General features: G+C 46.5%; 1 protein-coding gene across 1 annotated transcript in view; it reads right to left on the bottom strand.

Moving 5' to 3' along the window:
• Positions 1 to 14,469, bottom strand: part of cdh13 (cadherin 13, H-cadherin (heart)) — a 279,370-nt gene that overhangs the window by 149,488 nt on the left and 115,413 nt on the right. Inside the window, exons 5-6 of the mRNA XM_052061852.1 lie at positions 6,684 to 6,689; positions 6,433 to 6,585 (exon numbers count right to left, since the gene is read on the bottom strand). Of these exons, the coding sequence (XP_051917812.1) occupies positions 6,433 to 6,585; positions 6,684 to 6,689 (159 nt within the window). The remainder of the gene's footprint in view (positions 1 to 6,432; positions 6,586 to 6,683; positions 6,690 to 14,469) is intronic.

The following is a 14,469-nucleotide window of genomic DNA, read 5'->3' on the forward strand; positions in this document are numbered from 1 at the left end:
ACGCGAAGGTCGCCTACGTCATGAGCTTACTGACTGGTCGCTCGGCGTCATGGGCAATGGCAGTGCGCGAAGCAAAACCTAAGCTTCGATCTTCCTTCCCTGACTTTGTGGCGGCGTTTCGTCGGGTGTTCCACCATCCTGTGCGGGGAAGAGAGGCTGAGGGTCGGCTCCTGGAGCTCCGCCAAGGGAGACAATCCGTGGCGGACTACTCGATCGAGTTTCGCATCCTGGCCGCCCAGAGTGGCTACGGAGATCGAGCGCTGTGTGGCTTGTTTCGTCGCGGGCTCAACACAACGCTGAAAGATGAGCTGGCCACCCGCGACAACACGACCGACCTGGAGGAGTTGATTGATCTCTCTCTGCTCTTGGACAACCGCCTGAAAGAGAGAGACCGGGAGCGCGGAAGTGGCTGGTTTCCTTGCCGGCACACAGCGGATCTCGGTGCATACCCCGAGACAACACGGACTGCTGGTTCCGGGGAGCACCCTAGCGACCGGAGGGCAGCCGCCAGGGAGGAGTCGATGCAGCTGGGGGGGGGGGGCAATTCCCGACCAGAGGAGAGACGGTACAGAATCGAGGACCAGGCTGATTGCAACAGTGACCAACTGAGACTTCGGGCCGCTCCCTGCCCATCGGGACCTCAACCACCTGCGACCGTCGAGTACTGTGAGTCACGACCTCGCGCTGAATCACGAGAGCCTCGTAGAGTCGACTCTCGACCGGGACGCACCAGGAGACTTGAACTCGAGGGTGAGATCTACGGGGCATCCCGTACGCGTCAGATCTGGGCCCTGATGGACTCCGGTGCCGATGACTGTTTCCTGGACACCGACATTGCCTCAGAGATAGGCTGTTCGAGCGAGGAATTAGCCGAAAAGAGACGTGTTCACGATCTCGACGGACGCCTTCTAGCGGTGGTAACACGGATCACAGAACCGCTTAAGCTCAGGTTGTCGGGGAATCACGTAGAGTACAGACGGTTCTATTTAATGCATTCCCGAGCCGCTCCAGTTATTCTCGGTTTACCCTGGCTCAAAACTCACAACCCAATCATATCATGGAGCCGCCCGGCCATAGAACTATGGAGTCCGTTCTGTCATGAGCATTGTTTGCGGTCTGCTGTAGGGGAACACACGCGTGTCGGTAACGATGCCCCTGAAGATATCTGCCTTGATGGGGTGCCTGGTTACTATCATGACTTAAAACAGGTTTTTAGTAAGGATCGCGCCCGATCGCTGCCTCCGCACCGTCGTTACGACTGCACCATAGACCTGCAGGTGGGCGCCCCGCTGCCGAGCTCTCGATTATATCACGTGTCTCGACCTGAACAAGAGGCATTGAGGGATTACATAAATAGCTCGCTCGCTGCAGGTCTCATCAGACCATCACGATCACCGTTAGGTGCCGGGTTCTTCTTCGTAGAGAAGAAGGACAAGTCGTTACGGCCGTGCGTGGATTATCGGGGGCTAAATGACATTACGATAAAGAATAAATACCCCCTGCCGTTGTTAGATTCCGCTTTCGCTCCACTACAATCGGCCACAATTTTTTCAAAATTAGACTTGCTTAGCGCGTACCATCTGGTTCGCGTTCGAGAAGGGGATGAGTGGAAGACGGCTTTTAAAACCCCCTTAGGCCACTTCGAATACTTGGTCATGCCTTTCGGTCTGACTAACGCCCCCGCTGTGTTCCAGAGTCTGGTGAATGACGTCTTGAGGGACATGCTGAACGTTTTTTGTTTCGTCTATCTCGATGATATTTTGATTTTCTCCCAGTCAGTATAGGAGCACAAACAGCACGTCAGACTCGTTTTACAATGGTTATTAGAAAACAGGCTCTTCGTCAAGGCAGAGAAGTGTGAGTTCCATGTACAAACCATCTCGTTCCTGGGATTTATCATTGAGCAGGGTAAACTGAGAGCCGACCCCGTTAAGACCAAGGCGGTTGTGGAGTGGCCTACACCCACCAACCGTAAGGAGCTGCAACGCTTCTTGGGGTTTGCCAACTTCTACAGACGTTTTATTCGTAATTATAGCCAACAGGCTCTACCGTTAACCCGGCTGACTTCCGTTAAGCTCCCGTTTACATGGGACTCGGTCGCGGACACAGCATTCACGAACTTGAAAAGAGCCTTCACTAACCCAGCGGTACTGCAGCATCCTGATCCAGACCAACCTTTTATAGTAGAGGTGGACGCCTCGGATTCAGGAGTGGGGGCAGTTTTGTCTCAACGTTCTCCGGTTGACCAGAAGCTGCACCCCTGCGCCTTTTTCTCTCGTCGTCTCAGTGCTGCCGAGGCGAATTACGACGTGGGAAATCGTGAACTGCTAGCTGTGGTGGCGGCACTACAGGAGTGGAGACACTGGCTCGAGGGGACTAAAGAGCCCTTCACTGTTTTCACGGATCACAAGAACTTGGAATACATTCGGTCCGCGAAAAGACTGAATTCGCGACAGGCCCGGTGGGCGCTTCTGCTGACGCGATTCAATTTCACCCTCACCTATTGTCCCGGATCCAAGAACACAAAGCCTGACGCCCTCTCCCGCCTCCACGATCCGGCAGAAAGGGATCCCACACCTGGTACCATCCTTCCAGATCATCGCATCCTGGGGGCACTGAGGTGGGAGATCGAGCGGAGGGTTCAGGAGGTCCAAGATGGGGTCCGTATCCCGGCCGCTTGTCCCGCAGGGAAGCTGTTTGTACCTCCCCCACTACGCTCGGAGGTGTTGCAGTGGGGGCACGCGTCTAAAGTGGCCTGTCATCCCGGGGTGAACGGGACTGTGCACCTCATCTCCCAGCGGTTCTGGTGGCCGGAGCTACGGAAGGATGTCATGGAGTACATCAACGCCTGCTCCACCTGCGCCTGCGGCAAGATCTCGCATCGGCCTCCGGCTGGATTGCTCCAACCGTTACCCATTCCTCCTCGTCCTTGGTCCCACATCTCCCAGGACTTTGTCACGGGACTTCTCCCATCCCGTGGGCGGTCCGTCATTCTCACCATTGTGGACCGTTTCTCCAAATCGGCCCACTTCATCCCTCTGTCCAAATTGCCGTCGGCGTTGGAGACCGCCGACCTCCTCGTCAGGCATGTCTTCCGCCTCCATGGCATCCCTCAGGACATTGTATCTGACCGGGGGCCCCAGTTCGTGTCCAAAGTGTGGAAGCGGTTCTGCCGGTCACTGGGGGCCACGGCGAGTTTGACATCGGGATACCACCCGCAGTCCAATGGGCAGGCGGAGCGCGCTAACCAGGATCTGGGTGCGGCCCTCCGTTGCGTGTGTCTCCACCGTCCCTCGTCCTGGGCTGACCATTTACCTTGGGTGGAGTACGCTCACAACACCCTCGTCTCTTCAGCTACGGGGCGGTCCCCTTTCATGACGGCCTACGGGTACCAACCACCACTGTTCCCGTCCCAGGAGGGTCAGGTGGAGGTTCCGTCGGTGCAGTTCCACCTCAAACGGGCTCATCGCGTATGGAAGGAGGCCCGGGCTGCACTATCCCGCACGGCGACCCGGAACCGGCAGATCGCGGATCGTCCTCGGCGCCCGGCACCTACATACGTGGTGGGACAGGAGGTGTGGCTGGCGACGAGGGACCTTCACCTGGCCGGCACGTCTGCGAAATTGGGGCCCCGTTCGCCGGACCGTTCAAGGTCGAGTCCATCGTCAGCCCCGTCGCGGTCAAGCTCCGGCTGCCGGCCACCATGAAGATTCACCCCGTGTTCCACGTCTCGCTGATCAAGCCGGTGGCTACCAGTCCCTTGGCGCCGTCTCCCACCCCGCCTCCTCCTCCGCGGGTCGTCGACGGGGACCCCGTGTAGACCGTGCGGGCCATCCTGGACTCTCGGCGCAGGGGTAAGGGGTTCCAGTATCTGGTCGACTGGGAGGTCTATGGACCGGAGGATCGACAATGGGTCCCCCGCTCCTGGATCTTAGACCCGTCCCTGATTCGGGACTTCCACGCTTCTCACCTGTCCAAACCGGGTGGGCCGCCGGGAGGCGTCCATTGAGGGGGGGGGGGGGGGGGACTGTCATGTTCCGTATTCGGCAGCAGGTGGCACGCATTCTCTTCTGCCGGCTACACACCTGCTGCTTATTTCCCACTGATTACACCTGCTATATCTAGGCGCTCCGGCGTTTGACCCATTGCCGGAGTATTTACATGCCGTGCCACTGCTGTTGCCCATAACACTGAAATCATTGTTCGATACCATTCGCGTAGTTACATTTTCTTCGTCCCAAGGGAATCTTTATATATTCGTGCGTGAACTAGCACTTGTATTAACATACGTTCCTTGCCGTTTTTTTGCAAGCGTTTTCTGTTGTCGCGTTCTTTATTTCCTGGTGCTCGTTTTGCCCAGCGTTTTCTGTTATTTATTATAGTAAATACTATTGTTTTGACAGAGTCCTTGTCAGTGCCTGCTATTTTCGGGGATCCGTTCACTTTCACTTTCTCCGTTACGTACGAAGCCGTTCCTTTTCCCTGCTTCGTGCGTAACGTGACAGCCCCACTCATAATATGGAAAATCTCACTGACTGCAGTGTCAACTTTCCAACAAGACAGGGTGCAAATAAACTGTGGAAAGGTCAAGAATGGCTTAAAAACAAGAGTACAATAGACTTACATGGCCTGTAAAGTGTGCCTATCAGGCAATGCCTACATTGACCTCGACGTGAACATAATTGTCATTTTTAACTGGCAATTAAGGTATAGCAAATGTTCTTTAATCATATTGCGAAGCATTTATAAGCAGTGCAGGATAAATCACGCTTCCAATGTGGTTCATAACACCTGCCAAATGTTAAATATTTATGAAATGGCAGGTGGAGTGCAAACCACAGTAGAGTTGCTGCTGATGTGCAGGGTAATGGCACCTCCAGATGCCCTAGTTTAATTTTAGCCATATCCTGCATTTACAATTGGACTGACTAGATTATTTAAAGTCTGAAATTGACACAAATCAGCAAAGATAACGGAGACAGGTGAAATCTGAGGAAATTCTAGCCACTTTGTCAGGTCTTCCAGAGAAAGTCAAAGGTGTTCCCAGACCAGCCGCGAGAAAGACTCTCCAGTGTGTCCTGGGTCATCCCCGGGGCCTCCTCCTGCTGCAACGTAACTGGAACATTTACCCAGGGAGGTATCCAGGCGGTATCCTCAAGCCACCTAATCTGCCTCCTCTTGATGCAAAGGAGCAGCAGCTTTGCTTTGAGTCCCTCCCGGATGACCAAGCTTTTCACCCTATAGCTAAGGGACAGCCCAAATACCCTGTGGAGCAACTCATCTCGACTGCTTGTATCCGGGATCTTGTTCTTTCGTTCACAACTCACAGCTCGTGATCATGAACATATATTGACCGGTATAAATCGAGAGCTTTGCTTTGCACTCAGCTCCTTCTTCACCACAACAGAACAATACAGAGTCAACTCCTACACAGTCAAATGCCTTTGTCCAAGTACACAAAACATATGTCGACTGGTTATACAAACTCCCACGCACCCTCGAGGACCCTGCTCACATTATAGAGCTGGTCCACTGTACCACGGCCAGAATGGAAGCCACTCTGCTCGTCTTTAATATGAGATTCAATTTCCCGATGGACGCTCCTCTCCAGCACCCCTGAATAGACCTGACCAGGGAGGCTGAGGAGTGTGATCCCCCTGTAGTTTGAACACAACCTCCAGTCCCCCTTCTTAAAAAGGAGGACCACCACCCCAAGCTGCCCCCGATGTTGAGAGGTGTGTCAAAAAGAACAGCCCCACAACATCCAGGGCTTTTAGGAAGTCTGGGTGGATCTCGTGCCTTTTAACCATCTTAACTTCAATCCCAGATACTGTAGAGTAGCAGTGCCACCTCAGACTACCCTGACTACGCTTCCACAACGTAAACTGTCTCGATGGATTTGAGGAGGTCTTCAAATTACCTGTATGTCACAAATCAAGGTCAGCAGCAGCCATTTCTACTGGGTTAAAGATGCATTGCTTCCACTTTCAGAGACGCTGGATAGTGAAGCAGAATTTCCTCATTGTCTACCGTCCAAATATTATTTACCATGGCCCCACCGAACTCCTTCTACGGACCGGCTAGGTTTTTGTCTCTGTGACTGCCAAAGCTGCGTTCCGCTGAGCCAGTCGGAACCCATCAACTACCTGAGCACTCCCACAGGCCAAAAATGCCTCCTTCTTCAGCTTGATGGTATCCCTTGCCACTGGTGTCGACAAACGTGTTTGAGGATTTCTGCCATGACAGGCACGGACCACCCTATAGTGTCTCATGAAAATTTCCTTCAGTTTTAAATGTGGTGTTACAATTCACCAAATATAGACAACATGCATATTCAACAATTGCAAATGGTGGTCCCTTTGATTTTACTCATCTATTTGCAATATGAGTTTTATTTTTACAGTTGATTTTGTGACACCACAGAAGACTGACCTGGTATGAATCGATTATCTCTCGGTCCAATGAGCGAGTGACTGACACGTCTCCTGTGTCTATGTTAATAGTAAAGAGACCTTTGGGGTCTTGGTCAGCGCCAGGTCCTGTCAGTCGGAAAATATGGTCCCACGACTTCTCTGTTGAAATCACCTGCAGGCCAAAACACACACAGCAAGTCAAAGCTTTGCACATTTGTCTTTTGAGTCAAGCAATTTCCTGCATTATATTGTTTTGATAACTATACTCACATGAGACTACAGTTGCCAGCACCATCCATGAGCAGGCAAGTTGGAAGGAAGAAAAAAAAGTGGGCGGGGGGCAGAATGTTATTGTCACACAGTGTAAATCACAAATTACACAGACAAAAATCATATTGCAATTAGAACCTCTAAATTCGAATAGCTATTGTAAAGCAGGGGGTCAACAACATGGTGTCCGTGGGCACACAGTAGCACCCAACGACCATACAAGTAGCCTGTTTTAAAGCAAGATCGCCAGTGAAGGGACAGTATGAATTCATAGGAATGCTGTCAAGTTGCAGAGATTTACAGAAATGAAGTCTTGTCTTTTGATCCCTATCTGTTTCATACCTCGTTAAAATCAATGTGATCAATTGATCAATTAATTCACATCATCAGTTTCTTCCCATAGATGAGCATTATTAATTGTTCATAATTTGTAATTAAAAGAAATTTAAGCAAAAGTGCACCCCTGAATTAATCACCACCAAAATGTAGCTCTCAGTTTGAAAAAGGTTGATGACCCCTGGTTTAGAGCATGATGAAAACAATTCTGGAAACACACAAGTACTTCACAAGTCAAACAAAACTTAAGGCTACTCGGCATGAATAACTCTCCTGAGACTTTAGCTCAGTGAGCAGGAAAATCCAAAACAGTTTGTTTGTTTGTGTGTGAGTGTGTGTGATTTTTCGGGCACTACTACAGAATGATATCAGTGAGGCAAAGTGGGATTACAGATGAAAAATCCTGAAAATTCATTCAAGGAAGGCAAACGACTGCTGCACTAATCGGTGAGGTTTCCGTCTTATGACACATTGAGGCAGGTATCTAACATGTTTCATCTTTTTCGCCTCGCACGGTTAAAAAACTTCATGTGTGTGAAAAAAAACAGTGTATGTGTATTGTGTATTTTGTGATGTTTTGATTGCTGTCATATGTAAGAGCATGTGTGTGTCTGATGGCTTTTGGATGTGTGCCGCCCATGTATTAAAAAATATGTTTTTGCATGCCACCCATGTACAAGAAGAGGATTGATTTCGATCTGCGTGTCACTGATGTTTGAGCACACACAAAGACCAAGACTATAGTGCATGGCACAATTTTGAGGAAAAAAGTACCCAATAGATTACCGTATTTTCCATCTTTGTTCAGCCCTCAGTAGAGTGACCAATTGCCATGGGAGCAGTTTTCCACGATATTGCTTAAAATAATGGGTCTTAAGGTTTTACTTTGAAAACAAAAATACAAGCAAACGATGAGCAATGTTTTTATGTTTGCTTCGTGGAAATTATAAAAAGCAACCAAAATGAATTTTCTTGGATCAAAGGCTCCACCAAATGTGTATAAAATGACTTGGAAGACAAAGGGAACCATCCTCAAATGTAAATAGATTTACTTTATTCTATATACTCATCCATTTTAGTGTTTATTATGGTCACGGGTGAGATGCAGCCTATCGCAGCTCCCTTTGGGCTACTTTATTGCACTCTATTCAAGCATCTGTATTTTATCATGGTTAACTTATTTTTAAATTTTTGTGACAGCTCCAAATATTCAACTTCTATTTCAAACATTGCTTGTTAAGTTGATAGAGTTTAATAGCAGTTGAACCTGTAATGAATGAATTCACATTCCATGATTTCCGATGGGAAAATTAATTAAAACAAATTGGAAGCCAACCAGTACTGCTGAAATGAGTTATGCTCAGAATTTGAATGGTGACTGTTCTAGCAGAATAGTGGGAGTATCAAGCTCCAAACTTGTTCTCATTCTCCTTTTCTACTAATTTTTATGTTCTTGTAAGGGCATGAACACTAAATTTGACTATCCAACAATAAACCCAAACATCTTTATTACTATCATGACAGTGGTCGGCATCTGGTGACTGAGGAATTCAGGGTGGAAATGCAACAAATCAAAAGAGGGATTCACAGATGGCTCAGCAGCAAACCAGCGGGAAGGGGGCACCACCAAAATAACGCATGCTGGTATTAAATGAGATGTGAACGTATTACAGAGCCGAAGACACAGCAACTTCAGGTGAAGCCGAAGTGAGGTGTCAGGGGAAGTTTATCGTCATTACAAGATGCTTAGTGGGAGATGGCACTAACAGTACAAATAGTTAAGTCTACACACTGACTGACGCAGGTGGGGGTAACTCCACATGCATCCAGTGACTTTACCTGTGCTGAGTATGTCTCCGCTGTGAGTGGGGCGGGGACCGAGGGGAAAGAGTCTCCCTCACCACCACCACTATGCACAGTGTCTATAAGCTCAAATTAATTGCTAAACTGACATGAGGCAACAGGGGGTATGATACTACATGGAAATGACAGGAAGTGAGATGCTGCTCTGCAAAAATGAGAATGAGCATCGAAGCAATTTGTATAATTTGACCTTTTTTTTGGGGGCGGTTGCAGGTTGCATCCACTGAGATGATGCAGGCAGCTGAATGAATTTCATTACCCTGAAAGTTGTACTGTGAATGTAAAAGTGTGTGCGTACATGCGTGTGTCAATATGTGGAAAAAAAAGAAAGAATTGCCAATTAATTATCGATTAGAAGGGAACGGCCGGAACAATATATATAAAAAAAAAAATCTGCCTGCCAGGATGAAGGTGTTTTTCCCTCAAATGCCGACTAGTCTAAGGGCTGGAACGTGCATTCTTGGTTCAGCACAACTCTCACAATTATTGTTGTGTCTCCCAGAAAGAAGGAAGAACCTTATTTGCTCAATTATGTCTTCCATTCAAACAAATGGGGGACACAGTGAAAGTTGGAATGGCTTGGTAAGGACAGAGTTTTCAACAAAATTGTGTTGTGAATGAGTCACGAGTTTCGAATCAGTTGTTCTTTTTTTAGTTATCACAATAAGCCTAAAAGCCAACAAGACCACATGGTTGTTGTTCAGCATAATGCCCTTGTGTAAGAAGGCCACACGTTTCATTTTGCACAGTATTTTCATACATCCTGGCCTGTTTTTGCACAACCAAACAAAGGCCTTATTATGCATACAGAACTACTTTGTATTTGACTTTGTGTCTAAAGCTGAGAGTGGACTAAGTTAGAAAAATGTGTGCTCACATCAGGGTTCGATGGGGTTCATCCAATGTTCCCAAATGAGCATCAGCCATTCAGCAGACGGTCACCTGTACTTTTTGACCACGTTCGAAATGCCCTCGCGACAACAACAATCACTAGAGATAATCATGGACTTCAGGGAACATCCTTCGCCATAGCTGCCCTCCACAGTATCCAACTGCCCTATGTCAACCAACCTTCACGTTCCAGGGATTCACACTCTTCCAGGACATGAAGTGGCAGGCCAACATTAACTCCATCCTGAAAAAGGCCAAGCAGAGGATGTACTTCCTGCACGGCCTGCCACAGTAGCTGCTGAGACAGTTCTAAACAGCAGTCATCAAATCAGTCCTGTGTTCCTTTACCACCGTCTGGTTTGGGGCCACCACAAATAAAGGACTGCAACAGACAGGACTGCCTAAAAACATCAATCATACTGCCCTACCCACTTTCGAGGACTTGCACACTGCAAGAACTATGACAAGGGCACGGAAAATCTCACTGGACCCCCAACACCCTGCCCACAACCTCTTCCAGCCACCTCCTTCAGGTAAGCGCTATCGAAACAAGCAGACATTCAAACAGCTTCTTTCTGTCTCGCCGTTAACTCCCTAAACAGTGAGGTAAATCCATCATGGCTCTTTGCATTTTTGCAAACCCCTGTAGGATATGACTGGACTGATCACTGTAGCTCCAGCTTTCTATAGACCTGAACAATTACCATTGACCAATATTCCACAGAACCAGACACTTTAAAACGCTCAAGTACTTTCTGCATAATTACACACCTATAGTTGTACTACACTTACTGCTACTGGTCACTTACAGTATCATGATTCTCTGCACCAACTGCACAACCATCACCATCATCGTATTGTATTGCACCACATTGTCGCACAGGCGATACTAAGAGGCGTGGTGAACTATCTACTGAAAATGTGCATTAGATTGACACTGTGGTTTCCAAAAGAAACACACCTTCTCATTTCATCCAATTTTTAGGTGGTACAGGAAGCGGCAGAACCACATTATTCTAAAAAGAAAAAAAAACTGTGAAATGTGGATTTATAGGAGGTGATATGAAAGTTTGCCTTAATGCCAGCAGCCATGCAGAATGGTAATGGCTCTCTGCTGTGGCTTCCTAATGGAATAAGGTAGGAAAACAGAGACTTACATTAGGTCAACGTCTACTCTGGAGTTCTCACCTGACAAATCTGTTTTTATTGCTCTGCCCACTTTTAAGCTCCTCTCATCATATTGCATACCACCACCTGCTCCATCTGTCCTGCAGTCCAGGGAAGATTCAGAATTTTCATCTGCCACAAAAAATAACATAAAATAAAAAAACACGACTAACATTCCAACAAAAAAACAAAAACTAATAAATGGAAGGTGTGGGCAACGGGGGGGGGGGGGATGTTTCTTTGTCTGCCAGAGACAATTAAGCAAAATATTTCGAATAAATGATAAAGCCAGAGGCTACTTGTGATTTAGTGCTGTAATATTCACCAATACAGTGTGCCAGCTCTGTTTTCAGAAGATACAGCAAGTGTGTTGTTCAGTGGCAGTTTTGAGAGCACAAACAAAACAAAAAATGCATGTAGGAAGAGAAAATAAAACAAAGCAAACATGTATGAGATGTCGGACAGCCATGGGAGGCACGGAGGCTCTTACTGCCAACCAATATAGGAGTGACTTTTGAGAAAAAGTTATTAATCATATTATGCAAGTAAAGGTGTTATGACCCTGGAATTCATTATACAGTGATCCCTTGCTATTTCGCGGTTCGTTTATCGCGGCTTCATTGCATCGCAGATTTTTTCTAACATAAAAAAAAATAAAAAATCATATACATGGAGTACAGTCCTGTATATGTTGCTCTATGTGACTCGCTGTTGTTTTACAGCTTCTCGCGTACCGTTTGCGTACTTTTTGCGGACCTAATTTTGTATGTGCTTATTTATTTATTTTCACCCGTTTATGTGTATTGGTCGCTACTTTGCGGATTTTCGTTTATCGCGGTTGGTTTTGGTCCCCATTAACCGCGAGAAACGAAGGATTACTGTACAGTGTTTTCAATATATAACAAAAATAAAAACCCCCAAAAACGTATCAGTTACAGGTACCTGCATCGGGTGAGTGAATGTATTCAACCTCAACCCACCAATGAAAATGGGCTTCAAAAGGGTGGTGACAGCATGCTCCTCAATACACCAATCAAGAGTAAAACAAATTTAGAGTAAAACCTTAATAGTTGACCGATATTGCAGGACATGTCGTTGCAAGATGCGTTTTGTGTTGGTGGCCCCTGAGAGGGCAGTGTAGAGACCTCGGTATCAAATATTTCCTAAACCAGCTGGAGGTGTGTCACAAACAATATGCTTCCGACCCTTCTCCCGAGACCTGTTGTCACGACACCATCCTCCGGCCGGCCCTTGAGTGTCAACACGCACACAAAACGCTCCCACTTGTAAACACACACACACACAAAATCACACGCACAAAAAAAATCATAAATGTCCTCTGACAGTCACCCATTTCTCCTGCTCTTTACTACTATCTTAAGGCGATATGGAGAAAGCATGAAAAATGAATCGCTGCCTTGTAGATGTGAAAGGTTTGCATAAGAAGACGAAAGCCATCGATGTGGAAAATCACTTTCAGCATTTCACAGACATATGACTTTTACTTGATGTAACAGCACACATTATCCCATCCTGTCGAGTAAAACAGGGATGACGGTACGGCATGCAGGAATGAGGGACAACTTGAAGGGGAAAAATAATTATGGGGAAGTAAGAGAAATAAATGGGAATGCAAGAGTTAAGGGAGCCCTGGGCCACTTGCAAGTGACATGTTCCGAAAGCGAACCAGGTGGAATGTGGATCCCAAAAATGCACACTCGGATTAACTATATTACCCAAAAAATATTTTCTTAATATTTTTAAAAAACGAAGTACCGACAAAGTATAAACAGATATCGCCGGCAACAAAAAAAACTGAAAACCAGATATGAAAAGCTAGTGCTTGGAAACTGCAAGGTAAATTTGACAACCAAAAAGTACTGATACACCGTTTCCAAACTCCAGCCCGTTCCACTGGGATTCTGGCCAACACCTTTGTAGCTGTAAATCACAGGTGTGCCACTGCTGGCACACATGTTGGTCATTGTGTCATTAGTTAGTTTTTGGTTTAAAGGACTCCCTGCCTGACCAGACGGTGTTGGATCATTTTATGAGTCTCTATGCACGTGTGAAGTTTTGTTTTTGCCATAGGTTTTTGTTTGTTTGTTTGTGTGGTACTTTGTTTTCTTGTGGTTTTCAGGGCTTTGAGGTTTTGAGTTAGCTTCTCCGGTGTACTCATGTTTGCATTTTCGTTACATACATCTTGGTCACTGCACCCTGCTCCTCCATGCCTCCCTGCTTTTTGGGGTCCGCTACACTACCATCACGCAAAATGTGACAATTGTCTTGTAATTGAGTACTGCTAGTGCTTGTTTGTCTGTTTTTATAATGTCTTACTCATTAGGTTATTATTTGTGTCATAGTGGTTTTTAAGTTTCATGTGTCTCATTGTGCTATTTTAGAAACCTACCTTGAGACCATGACTGAAAACTAGCATTTGTGCTAAGTCCGGCGCATTAACATTTTATTTTTGTGTTGATTTATGTGCACTGTCCCAATGAAATGAATGAAAATAAATCAAACGAAATGGTAAAAATCCAAACACATGAAAATTAAAGCAGTCCAAAATGACTTGAGAACCAAAATACAAGAATCTAGCGAAATGAGAGCAACAATGAACGTGGGCAAGCCTAGAAAATGTCACTTGAGCAAAAACAGCGAGCAAGGTCAATAATCCGAAAAGAGACGAGGCAGCTCGGCAGTCCGTAAATACATGGCCGGCTTGATTGGTAACAGGTGCATTTGCTGAAGAGGCATGCTCTATACTCCAGCTGGCGCCCGAAAGCAAAAACCACAGAGCAAAACCACAACAACATGATTATCTGAATCGTGAGCTGGAACTTCACGATAGACCAAACTTAACTGCTGACTGTCATTATTTTTTGACGCGCAAACTCTAGGGCATTCCCAAGTCTATAGAAGTCACCACATCTTCAGCGGGCTTCGACGAGTTAACTCAGTGCTCCTGCGATAGGGAGTTCATGTCCAAACAGGCACGACCATGATCTAGGTGCAAGGCCCTGCGCTACTGCTCTCTCCAGAGTATCATTATGATAAATATAGCTGAGTATGTGATAGCATTCATATTAGTCACTGAGAGCACTGGCAGATTTGTCTGCGTATCATTTTATCTGAAACAAACAAGCTGGAGACACTCATACATTATCGATTTTATCAACAGCATTCACAAAGGATATGTCTGCTCAGGGTCTAAAATGAAATGAATGCTTTGCTTTCTGTCCCATCTGTAAGGAAATAATTCATTTGTGTTTTGAAGACTCTTTGAGACAATATACTTACAGATAATCTGGGAGTCATCCTGTAATGCTCTGTAATATTACTACTTAGATCATGTCTCTTCCCTTTCGGCTAGAATGTAAATGGCCCCTTTAGCCACTGTGGTAAATAATGTAATAAGAAAAGGATCAAACTAAATTCAAATACTGGAAATGGGTTAATTGGGAATTAGTTGTTCCCCTAAATTCCCCCAAAACGTATGCTTGAGAACATGCTTATTCATCCTTTCCAA

The sequence above is a fragment of the Hippocampus zosterae genome, chromosome 3 (assembly GCF_025434085.1).
Source record: "Hippocampus zosterae strain Florida chromosome 3, ASM2543408v3, whole genome shotgun sequence".
Classification (NCBI taxonomy): domain Eukaryota; kingdom Metazoa; phylum Chordata; class Actinopteri; order Syngnathiformes; family Syngnathidae; genus Hippocampus; species Hippocampus zosterae.